Source organism: Myotis brandtii, unplaced genomic scaffold (assembly GCF_000412655.1).
Source record: "Myotis brandtii unplaced genomic scaffold, ASM41265v1 scaffold78, whole genome shotgun sequence".
In the NCBI taxonomy this organism is placed as follows: domain Eukaryota; kingdom Metazoa; phylum Chordata; class Mammalia; order Chiroptera; family Vespertilionidae; genus Myotis; species Myotis brandtii.
In genome coordinates, this window is record NW_005371131.1 from 2,390,692 (window position 1) to 2,403,500 (window position 12,809).

General features: G+C 37.9%; 1 protein-coding gene across 21 annotated transcripts in view; it reads left to right on the top strand.

Moving 5' to 3' along the window:
* The window catches only part of RBFOX2 (RNA binding protein, fox-1 homolog (C. elegans) 2), a 197,094-nt gene that overhangs the window by 78,222 nt on the left and 106,063 nt on the right, over positions 1 to 12,809 (top strand). For 15 of the 21 annotated variants that reach the window (XR_001359995.1, XM_014530821.1, XM_014530823.1 and 12 more), the window contains exon 1: positions 1,911 to 2,084. The exons of the other annotated variants lie outside the window; for them this stretch is intronic. Coding sequence is in view for 14 of the 15 variants with exons in the window: in XM_014530821.1 (XP_014386307.1) it covers positions 1,926 to 2,084 (159 nt within the window). In the remaining variant the exon portion in view is untranslated. Of the gene's footprint in view, positions 1 to 1,910; positions 2,085 to 12,809 lie in introns of those variants that run through there. 21 annotated transcript variants of the gene reach the window in all.

Consider the following 12,809-nt stretch of genomic DNA (forward strand, 5'->3'; position numbering starts at 1 on the left):
TAGTTTGACAGTCTGTTCAATGCTGCTCTGCCTCTGCATCTATTTTTGTTCATCAGTTTATATTGGTCTTTATTATCCGTTTCAACCTCACTGGGGCCGTCCCCGCCTCACCGGGCCGTTTTGGCCTCACCAGGGCCGTCTCGACCTCACCGGGGCCATCCCAACCTCACCGGGGCCGTTTCCGGCCTCACTGGGCTGTCCCGACCTCACCGGGGGCGTTTCAACCTCACCAGGGCCGTCCCAACCTCACTGGGGCCGTGTCCAAATTTTTTATTTCCTATTTTCCTGGTTTTGAAAGCATATATACCTCAAAAGGCAACCTTCTTCGAATGTAATTTAATTGCTTATGAGCTGTCATGCATCAGCCTAGAACATATGCATTTTGTAAATTCTGATTCCAGATTCCAAATACATCTCTAATAGGTTCTAGCTTCTTATACGTCTGGATCTCTTATGTACTCTAATCATAGTATTTAAAGTATTTTTTTTAACTATTGACAGTACATAATTTTGTTGAAGAGAGAATGGATGTCTTCTTTGCTCCATAACTACAAAACATTTTTATTTTTAGATTTATAAACATTTTGGAATGATCAAAGAATTTTAAAAATTTTTAAATTATCTGTTTCTTTCCTTTACCTTTATATATATACTTACCTTCAGCACTGGGCCACTTATGAAATGTAAACTTTCTCACATTGTAAGAGATGAAAGAATACTGTCACATGTCCTTTTAGCGAAACTGAATGATCCCAGTTCTTGCAAAATACTGCATGAAGACTGGGTGGAGGTGGGCAAAATGGGGGGACATTGGAGACATCTGTAATAGTTTCAACAATAAAAAAATATACTGCATGAAGAAATACTTTCTGTTGAACGGAATCAAACTACCATAATACGTTTTGTTCTTAGAAATATATTGTGCAATATTGATTCTTGACTTTGGTTAAGATTATATCCTATGTTAGGATATAATATCTTAAAGAAGTCTCAAAATTTCGCTTACATATCAAATTTCACCATCATCAGTGGAAGCTTGACCTGGGGGTGGTAAACACATAATACAGTGTACAGATGGTGAATTGTAGAGTTGTGCACCTGAAACCTGTGTAATTTTGTTAACCAGTGTGACCCCAATAAATTCAATAAAAATTTAAACGATAGTGAATAAAAATCATCCAAAAATAAAAGAAAATTTCACCATCACCATTAGAATTTAGAGTGCTGCTATCCATGTTTGTATTCATTTTCAATTCACCTAATAGTTGTGGAACATTTTCCCATGTTAGTTTTTCTTTTCTTGTCATTATGGGTGGGCAGTGAAAAACTGAATTCCTAACTGTATTCAATGAAAACTAAGCAAACTATAACGACAGTGTCTCCAGTCTTTTTTATTGCCTTCTTGAAAGGAGACACAGTACTTTGTACAATGCAATAGGAAAACTGAAGGATGATGTGTTAGCGAGAATTTATTTCACTTTTGCATCATTCTTCTAAGTGAGCATGTCATTTATTTTATTATTTAGTCATTTTAAAAACATGGTTAGGAATAATTAATGAGCAAAGGTTGGTGAAAAATCACTCACAAACTTGTGGGGAAAACTACAGTTTTCCCCTTCTCAGATAATGACATCTTTTTGTTGCTTGGACCAGAAAAAGTTGGCGTTATCCTTAGATCCTTCTTTCTCTCTCTCTCTTCAGTCTTATAAATCAGCAAATCCTTTAGGCTCTGCCTTTCAAAAATAACCCAAAGCTGACCCCTTTTCACTAGCTCTGCTACTGCCGTCCTGGGTCAGTGCACCATCCTCTCTTGCCTGGATTATTGTAACAGTCTCCACCTGGTCTCCCCACTTCCACCATTGACTCCAAACAGTTTATTCTGAGCACAGCATCAGATGTGATCCTTTAAAAATATAACTCTGATCATGCTCAAAAACCCACTAATGTGTTTCACTCAGGGACTTCTGGACAAGGCTGTGGTTGCGCTGGCTCCCACGTACCTCTTTGGTTCCATCTCCCGTTCTTCCCCTTTCTCACTCTCCTCCAGCCACACTGGGCTTCCCGCTGTTCCGCACGCTTGCCAGGTACTTTGTTTGACTTGTTTCCCCCACTTGTACTGCTCTTCTCCAGACACCCTCAGGTCTGTCTTCTTTATCTCATTCACATTTTTGTTCAAATGTTACCTTTCAGCTAGTTCTTTTTAGTCATTCTGCTTTAAATTTTCCATAACTCTTACCATCTTCCAGTACAAAAACATCTTTTTTTTTTTTAAACTACTTGTCTCTCCTTTAGAGGTTTTTGTCTGGCTTTGTTTATAGCTGTTTCCCCAATGTCCAGGATAGTGATTGATGTCCAGAAAGTATTTATCAAATGGGTGCTACATTCCAGAGGTTTTCTACTTGTTACTTTTTCTTTAACAAGGGAATACTTAGTAACTAGGAATTTAGTGTGTGGCACCCTCTGTATTTGTCACCAGCCATTCTCTCTCATTTACTAGGGACCACTTGTCCCCGGTGTGCCTGTGATGGTTTATACTGTTGGGGCAGTAATGCTGCATGGTGCAGGCTTTGGAACCAAATTGACTAGGTTTCAGGTCTGGCTCTGCTGCATTCTGTCTTGACGACATTAGGCGTATTACTATGCTTTCTCATCTATATAATTAGAACAAAAGTAGTATCTCAGAGGGTTGTTTTGAGCCATGTAAAGCTCTCAGAACAGCTCCTGGTGCATAGTAAATGTTCAATATATGTTAGTTGTTATGATTGCTAACCTTTCTGGGCTCATCTTAGTTGTTCTGAGACAGGTGTCAACTATATTCCTGAGTGGCAATACTGAGAACTATTGGATTTAGGGTCTCCCTTTTTTTTTTTTTTTTTTTTTTTGTTGTTGTTGTTGTTAATTCTCACCCAAGGATATTTTTCCCGTTGATTTTTTTTTAGAGAGATAGGAAGGGAGGGAGGGAGGGAGGGAAAGAGGGAGGGAGGGAGGGAGGAGGGAGGAGGAGAGAGGTAGAGAGAAACATCAGTGGGAGAGAGACACATCTGGGGATGGAACCTGCAACCCAGGTATGTGCCCTTGACTGGAATAAAGCCCATTACCTTTGGCTCATTGTTTTAGTTTGCTGGGACTGCTATAACAAATGACCACATACTGGGTAGTTTAAACAACAGGAATTTCTTTCACATAGTCTGGAGGCTGAGAAGTCCAAGATCAAGGTGCCTGCAAGGTGGGTTTCATTCTGAGGCCTCTCTTCTTGGCTTATAAGCTGCTTCCATCTCCCTGTGCTCACGTGTCCTCTTTGTGCATGCGTGGGTGGAGAGAGAGCAAGAGCAAGAATGCACCGGTGCACTTGTGGGCAAAGATCTTTGCTGTCTCTTCTTATAAGGACACTAATCCTATCAGATCAGGGTCTCCCTTATAACCTCATGTAACCTTAAGTACTTCTTAGAGGCCCTGTTGCCCAATACTGCCACACTGGGGCTTAGGGCTTCACCATGTGAATTTAGGGCAGAGGGAGGAGCACAAACATTCAGACCATAGTACTTGTCTTTTTAACTCATCAAAAATTTGAGTATTTACTATGCACTAACCACCTTTATAGACCTGCCACTATCTAGCTGTGTAAATTCAAAGAAATTACTCAATCTCAGTACTCTACAATTCCTTTTTAAAAAAAAAAAAAATCTTTATTGATCTCAGAGAGGAAGAGAGAGATATGTAGAAACATCAATGATGAGAGATAATCATTAATTGGCTGCCTCCTGCATGCCCCAAGCCCCACAACCCATGCATGTGCCCTGGCCAGGAATTGAACCTGTGACCTCTAGATGCATGGAACAATGCTCAGCCAACTAAGCCACACTGGAAATTTAGCCAGTAGGTAGAATATTTTATATTTCTTTCTGTTAGATATTCTGCAAACCTTTAAACTAAATTTACTCTAAATTAAATTCCTTTGTAGGCACAGGTTTGTATTCCTGTAGTCTACTGCCCTTTGCTAGGCAAGTTTCCTCATAGCATTATCTCTTAGAGTTTATCCTGAGGAGGCTAGGGATATTGGTGTTCTTGTATACTTTTACTAACACATCTAATCCATTATGGGAGATCAGTAAGTATGGATTGACATGATGACCATGATATATTTTTTTACTCTTAAGGGAAGAAAAAAACTTGTGCTTTCCCTTCTATTTTCTCCCTTTTGATCTGTGACATATAAAAGTAGTTTTTCTGAAGTCTCTGGCTTTTCTCCTTTTGTGAATATCAGCAACAAACTATGAAGTCAGCTTCACAGGATGTAAAAAAAGTGGTAACATGGGTGCGAGACTATGTTGGTGTCAACATTTCCATGACTGATTGAGAAAGTTTGCCAGAAACAGTGTCACTAAGACTGTTGTAGGAACTAGATCAATAGTGGGAGAGGTCTTGCCCTAGTTTTAACAGAAATCCTTAATGGCAAACTTTAAGAAATGGCAAAGTATTAAGAAACAAACCATTTAGAAACAAATTCTTCACAATTTAAAGCTGTTTCTGCTAGAATTTAAAATTCGTTATTCCTACAGCATAGTAATAGGTATTGTAGTGATGATGGTAATAATTATAAGGATGCTGATTAGCAGCGACTGGTTTTTGAATATCTACCATTTGCCAGACTTTACACCAAATATTTTAAAGTCATTAACACGTCGAATTCTAACAGCAACCCAATGGTAAGTGGTCTAGGACTGGCCACTCTAGTTTCTCCTATAAACTCTTTAAAGTCAGGGATGAATTCCTGTGTTCCAGCACTTTACTGTAGTACTGAACACCTACCAGGTAGTAGAGGTTGAACTGATTTGAACTCTCGTCTTGTTTATAGCCGTCAGTCTTTGCCTGCCCATGCCCTGCCCAGCTATGGATACAGAAGGCTTGCAAATGCAATTCTCTAAATTAGAGAGTTTAGTCTGCCCTTATGTTAAGCAGCTACTTTCCTACAAGTCAGCATGGTCTTTAAACAATTTGATGCCTCATTACCCGTGTGCCAGGGGTTAAACATTACCCTTATTAAATTGTCTAGTCTTTTCCCTGGTCTTTTTATTCTGGTGCATGGAGGCATTCTAGTTTTTCTTGGGACCGGAGGCCAACACTGATCCCCAGTTCAGTTAACAAAGGATTTTCTCAACCATGTTTTGCTAGTGCCTTTTAAAAATTTATTGGATCTGGATTCCCTTTTTCTTGCTTGAGTTTTATAGTATTCCTTCCTGTGTGACTAGGAAAAGTAAACTTTGCCTTGTCTTCTCACACTGCACCCCCTGAACAAGAACAGCTCAGATTAGGCTAGTTTGATATATCCTTAAGACTTGATCATTTGGATCTTGACCTTTCTGTAGGTGATACATCTTTTCCCAATTTCCATCTTGACAAGTCTTTTTCTCAATAATTCCTTGCTTGCAGGACTCCACCAGTTCCCTTTATTTTCGTTGTTGCATACTAATGTCACACTCAATCTGAAGCTCCTCTTAACTGTTGTTTAGAATGCCTTTTCTTTCAGCCTCCTATTTAAAAAAAAAAAAAAAAAGCCCTAGCTGGTTTGGCTCAGTGGACAGAGCGTTGGCCTGCGGACTGAAGGGTCCCGGGTTCGATTCCAGTCAAGGGCACATGCCTGGGCTCAGTTCCCAGTAGGAGGCCTGCAGGAGGCAGCCGATCAGTGATTCTTTCTCATCACTGATGTTTATATCTCTCTCTCCCTCTCCCTTCCTCTCTGAAGTCAATAAAAACTAAATAACTAAATAAATAAATAAATAAATAATCCCTTCTCTTACCTTCACATTTCTTTTGTTTCCCTCTCCTTGAACTATACAACATACATTACTTAGGGAAACCCAGTTATATTTTAAAGTGTGGGTCTTGGAAATATGTTTATGTACTGTCCAAGTTCAGTTTCTCTTCATCTGTCTCTCCCCAGGTAATTAACACAAATGAAAATAGTGACCTTGTAGAATAGCTTGCAAGGGAGGTAGCAACATACCAACTCCCCCAGGATGCTGTTGAGCTTGGAAGCCGACTGGCATGAAGTAAGCAAGAAGAGTAAGCCTGTGAAACAGAACTAAATGTTTCAGAACTAGGAACTAAATGGAAGCAAGGAAAGCAAGGGGAAGGGGAAGTGGTGCTGGCTCTAATGTGGAAAAGATTTTAAAATCATAATAACAGTGGCAATTCAGAATACATTGAAAGCCCCAGTTGTTTTCTTTAAATTTCACATTCTCATTGTATTAGTAAGTGGACTGAACTGTGTTTTGTGTTTTTATACATCTCTGAATAAAAGGTCAAAAGAATATAGCTCATTAAATTCCTTGTTGCCTCCAAACAAATCCTAAAAGTTCAAATAACTGGAAGTCAATACCTAAATCTTTACCCTACTATTTTCAGAGGAAATTGAGACCTGCTTATATTAGCCGTTTATCCAGAATAGAATATGTTCTGTATAACTCCAGCCAAGTCTCCTACACTGTGTGCCTATATTCTGCATTATAATTGATGTTCATGGTGTGAGCCAGATATTTTTAGTATAGTTCTGTATTATTTTATTGATTCTCACATATGACAGTTCTCAGGTAACCAGAAACTCCTATTGTTTTAAATTTGATTTTATTGTTTCTCTTATGACACAAAAATTGTAAAGCCCTTTTCTATGATCCTTATCATTTTGTTTATAGATTACTATTTTGAACCTTTTGAATGGACCTTGCCACAAAAGTCCATATTTACAGAATATTCTGTGTGTTTAGGCTCATGCTCTCAGTCAGGAATGAGGAGGAGGTACAAATCAGAATCTCAGGGTTGGGAGGAGAGAGACTATATAGTTTAGAAAAGAATATTTAAACTTCTAAGTCATTATGGACATTTTAGAAAGTAAGACTGTGGTATTCTGAGCTGATGGAAGGTTCAGAAGATAAAAGTGAGTAAATATTATAGAACAAGGGATTTTTAAATGGTTAAGAAATGCCGGTTTAGAGTCTCTAATTTTCTGAGTGACTAAAAGAATTTCTCATTGGTAAGCCTGCAGTAGAAGTATGTCATTAGAGCTTGTTCAGACTAAAAGATGTGGTTGACTTGAGGAAAATTCAGGCATGACCAAAAAGGGGCAATAGATTCTTGACCCCAGGTTTTCCTTTGCGGGTTTAAAGCCAGATTGGTTCAAACAACTGTTTAACAGAAAACAAAAAACACACAAAAAAATAAACAAAGACTTCTCTTCGTGGACCAGCCCCTCAGTAAGACAGTTGGAATGTGGGAGCTCGAGTGTTTCTCGTCAGTTGGTTCCTGACTTGAAAGAATTACAGTGAGCCTAGGATTTGGGTCTCTGGCCTAGCACTTGGAAGAGAAGGGGGGTGGGGTCTTTTAAGAAGATGAGGGTTAGAAATGAATGTAAAGGCCCTTTAATCAAAGGGAAACCTTCAACAGAGGTAGGATCAGGACGTGAGCTTGGAGCAAATACCTAAGTTAGAAATATTAGTTGTTCACCAGGGAAAAATAGGAGTGTTTGAATGGAATGGCTCCTTAAAAGAAGGAATTACCGCATAACTTTGTTAATTTTCTGGCCTATTGGTTCTTAAACTTTATTGTGGGTCTTGAACCTCATTGAGTATCTAATGAAAGCGCTGGACCAGGTCCCCAGAACAGTGTATATATTTACATTTTGCACACAGTTTTGAGAGGAGCATGGGCCCTGTGAAGCCCAATGATTTAAGAATGCGTTAACTCTTCTGTCATCTGCTACTGCTCAGACTTAGCCAAAATATAGTGAACTTGGTGCCACAGGAAATATTTGGATGCTCTAAGATGATTAAGTTTGTTTGGCATGTGGATAAAGAATGAATTATATTCAAGGTAAAAATGTATGTGTGCATTAGATATGTACTCTTGGACCAGACAATATTAGTATCTGGATTTTAAAGAACTGAATTTTTTTTCATGTTTCTTTATTTAGTACCTAAAAATTTGAACATGCTTTCTCTTCCTGTAAGTGGCCTGAGGTGATCTCTGAAAATGATTTGCTATTTACTTAACCCAGAAAACCCCACAAAATCATGCAAATCTAGAGGTTCAAATTTTTGTGTTCACTTTAAGAACACTTGTGAAACTGCCCAGGCCATCAAGGGCATGTGTATCCAAAAAGCCACCAAGTATCTGAAGGATGTCACTTTACAGAAGCAATGCATGCCATTCTGCGGTTAGTGGTGGAGTGGTTGGTAGGTGTGCCCAGGCCAAACAGTGGCTGGATGCAGGGTCGGTGGCCCAGAAAGAGTGCTGAATTTTTGCTGCACATGATTAAAAATGCAGAGAGTGAACTTAAGGGTTTAGATGTAGGTTCTCTGGTCATTGAGCACATCCAGGTGAACAGAACTCCCAAGATGTGGTGTAGAATTTACAGAGCTCATGGTTCCTACATCAGAAGAGGAGGATATTGCACAGAAGAAAAAGATATTCCAGAAGAAACTGAAGAAACAAAAATGTAAAGTCTGGGAGTAAATTCAGCATAAAATAACTGCTAATAAAAGTAAAAGCAGAATGTTGATTGTCTTTAAAGTGTCCTTACAATATGGATCAACTGAGTTTTCTTCTGATTAGAATGAAAAACAGATTACATAATTGATACAGCTGAGATATAAGGTATGCTATTTAATGGGCTGGACAGAAAGAAAGTCCTGGAAAATTGGCTGCAATCCAGGTGCTGTCATTCACTGTGACTCTGAACAAGTCATTTATCCTGTTGTCAAAAAGGATACATCATAAAAAGATACTGTTAGCAAACTCAAATTGTAGGATACAGAAAAGCAACAAACAGAATTTATGCTCCAAGTCACATAACTTCCCCACTAAAACCGCAGGGAGGGTAGAACTAGAAGATGGGGAATCAAGATCACAGAGGCAGATGTGAAATTGGACATTTCCGTGTACGGCAGCTGATAGTTAGTGGGAATAGCAGGCTGGATCCAGGCGATATATTTGGAGTGAGGCCTCTGTGTTTAGGAAAGCTAGAGCCAGAGTGGGCTTACGGGCTGAGTAAATATCAAAAGGTCAGGACATATTGAAGATCCAAACTAGTCTAGCAGGTAAATTTTGATGTTGAGGCAAATAGCCCAGGCAGTATTTTAGAGATAAGATTCTTGGGTAAGATACCTCAGCATTGGGGATTCAGGTCTCTGTAGTAATAAATAGGTTTTGGATTCCATTCATTCATTCATTCATTCATTCATTTATTTATTTATTTTCCTTTTATTCAGTAAATATATTGTGCAAACCTACTGTGGGCCAAGAGCTCTCGTAGGTGCTGGGAATACATAGTGGGCTTGATTTGGATGCTGAATCAGTCCATTGCGTCATCACAAATTACTTCTGTTTTTGGTGAAGGTAGGAATGGATTCCTAAAATTGTTAGCCTGAAGCTTGGCAGAGTGTGAGACAACCTGGCTAGACTGAAAGGAAGGAGATAGCAAATAAAAGTGATTTCTTCCTGCCCTCACACATAGTTTAGAACTTTAGGGATTGACTTTCCTAGCTTCTGTTTATTTTTTTGGTAAATAATATTGTTTTTTATACAGTTTCATAAGAAACATGATTGTGATTATCAGTTTTTCAGGAATCTTATTCATGTTATCTTAGTTTTAAATGATGACCCCAAAATATTTCTGTTGTTTTCAGTGGGAAGTAACACGCACTATAGTATTAACTTAGACTATCTAGAAAGATTCTACACATATTAGTATGTATTGGTCCTTAACGGATTTGAATCAGAACTTCTGTCTTAATCAGTCTTTCCTCTTTCCCTTTCTCCTTCCCTTCCACCAGCTCTCCCTCCCTCCTGTCCTCCTTTTCTTCCTTCCATTGAGTTTTAATAATTTTATAGGTAATATATAACCTGGTTTTTAAAAAGTGGCATGATATACAATGTTGAATATTCCATTGGTAAAATAATTATCTAAAAGTGTTTGTGTCTTTTGCTTGATGTGTATATTTTGTTTTTGGCTAAGGTGATTGAAGAAAACTTATTCTGGAGATAATAAAGAAAAAAATTTTAACTCTGAAACTGATGATCAAATGGAAGGTGTGAGCCATTTTTTTCACCATAAAATAATTTTCAAAGAATGCTATTATTTAAAAAACACTAATCAAACATATTAATAAAGGAATATCTCTTAAGTTCTAATAGCCCTTACCAACACAACAACCTTTAGTTAAGAAACATGAGTAATAAATAAAAGGCTGTTATGAGCAAGTGTCTGCATACTGATTTTGTCTTATGATGTGGGGAAATATGTGTCAAGTGAACACAAAGAATACATTGTAAAGTCCATGAAATGTTTCAGTAATTTTATAAGAAGAAACATATGATATGATCATTGCAAACATTTGGCATAATCATTTTGGTGTTCTGGGTGTCATCAAAATATAAAGCTGCTGGTAGATGTAGCAGATTATTCTGAATTTTGGCGCTAAGTAGTTTTTCTTTAATTAAACTTTATTTTGAAATAATTGTAGATGCACTGTACATATTTAAAGTGGTATTTGATGGGATTCTGACATAGGTGAATACCTGTGACACAGTCAAGATAATGAATATATCCATCACTCCCAGTGTCTTCTTTATTATCTTTCCACATTTGCTTTACGATTTTCTTTCTATAATTTTTCTGAACCATTTGAGGGTAAATTTAAAATATGTGGAATAGTTTACAATGTGATAAAAGTGCAATAAAGATTCAGCAAATGTGGGAAAAAATATGTGTGTATGTATACGTGTGTGTATCGGCATCCCTTTAGTTCAAAGTATGGTATTTCCATACTATTTTCTAAAAACAGGGGCAGTCTCTTACATAACCACAGCACTGTTATAAAAACCAGGACATTTAATATAGATACCATTATCTCATCTGCAGCCCACATTCCAGTTTGCCATTTGTCCCAATAATGTTCTTTATGGCAACAGATAGATTTTCCTTTTCATGAAATTTTTTCTTTTCAGATAATTGAGATTTGCATACAGTTGTAAGACAAAGTATAGAGAGATCCCATGTACCCCCTTTAATAGTTTCCCCCCCAGTGGTAACATCTTGTAAAACTATAGCACAATATCACAGCAGGAAGTTGACAGTGATGCTGTCAACATGCAGAACATTTTCATCTCCACAAGATTCCTGTTTCCCACTTAAGCCACAGGCACTTCTCACCTGCCCCTACTTCTCTTTAATTCACGGCAACCACTAGCCAGTTCTCCATTTCTGAAGTTTTGTCATTTCAAGAATGTTATATAAATGGAATCATACAGCATATAACCTTTTGAGGTTTTATTTCTAAATGTGGCATGATTCTCTGGAGATGCCTCCTGATTGTTGCACATATCCTTTTTATTGCTTAGTAATATTCTATGGTTTGGATGTACCATAGTTTGATTAAACATTCACACATTGAAAGACATCTGGGTTTTTCAAGTTTTTGCCCATTATGAATAAAGCTGCTATAAACATTTTGTATAGATTTTTATGTGAGCATTTCTCTGGGATAAATGCCCAGGACTGCAATTGCTGGATCCTATGGTAATTGCATTTTTTTTTTTATCTTCACCGGAGGATAAAATGTAACTATCAATTATTTTAAAAAGTAACTATCAATCTGCAACATATATGGTTCTAGTTGGGTCTCTCTCTCCTAATTTATCCCTGTGCGTGTCCATCTTAGACACGCTGGTTCCATTATTTGGCATGCTGTTGCCTATTGTGTCAGCAATTTTAATTTGTTTCCTGATTTGTCGTCATTCATGTCATGGTTACCTTTTTTAAACTGAAGAACTATACATTGGGAAAGTTAAGAAAAGACCAGATACCTATTGTAATGTAGAATCTTGGGTTTTAGAAAGGAAATGAAGTACTGTGCTCTGTATTAAGGTAACACCGTGTAATTACACTCTTTCATATATTTGCAGCTAACTGTTTTTGAATATTCACACCAGTTTTGGTGCTTAGGTCACATTTTATCGCCAAATGAGTTCCTCTTCCTCCACCACCACCACCACCACCACCACCACTACCACCACTACCACCACCACTACCACCACACAAAGTTAGGGTTAGGGAGGAAGAAGAAAGAAAGAAAGAAACAGTTTTCCAAGCTTTTTTGGATTTTGGAATTACACATAAGGAATTTTGAACTTGTGGAAATAGGGCAGCCAGCACACTCACTGTTTAACTACTGAGGTGGTACTTACTCTAGGCCTGGGTTTGCCATCTGTGATTGTTTCCAGGATGAAAACAAAAGCCCCTATTGGTTTAATCCTGTTATATGGGGTTGATCTTAAAAATTGTTGGATTAGTATTAGGATTTTGAGTTTAATCCTGTAAGGATCAGACTAACTTTCATCTTATATATTCTAAATCCGTCTTTAATCTTGTTAATTATGCCAGACCAATCTCCCAAGTGTCAGAGAGAGAGAAGTAAATATTCATATAGTTGTTTTTCCAAAGATACCTTTCTCTCTGAAAAAGAAAACAATTTTTCTCACAAAGAGCCGTAGAGCCACACACACTTCTCCAGAGTGGCACTGGCATTGCAAGGGGGACATCAGTTCTGTATTCTTATACCTGAGGTTAAAGAAAGTCTTGGCAAGGCCTCCTGAGAGGGAATCTAGTCTTCTTCGTCTTGGATTTCCTGAGAAGGCTGGCACCCTTCTGCAAGAGGGGTTTTATTTAAGTTTAAAGGCTTTTAGAAAAAAAATTAAAATTAGCTGAATTAATTATGATTGAAGACACCACTCTTTTTAGTGGAACAGAATATCAG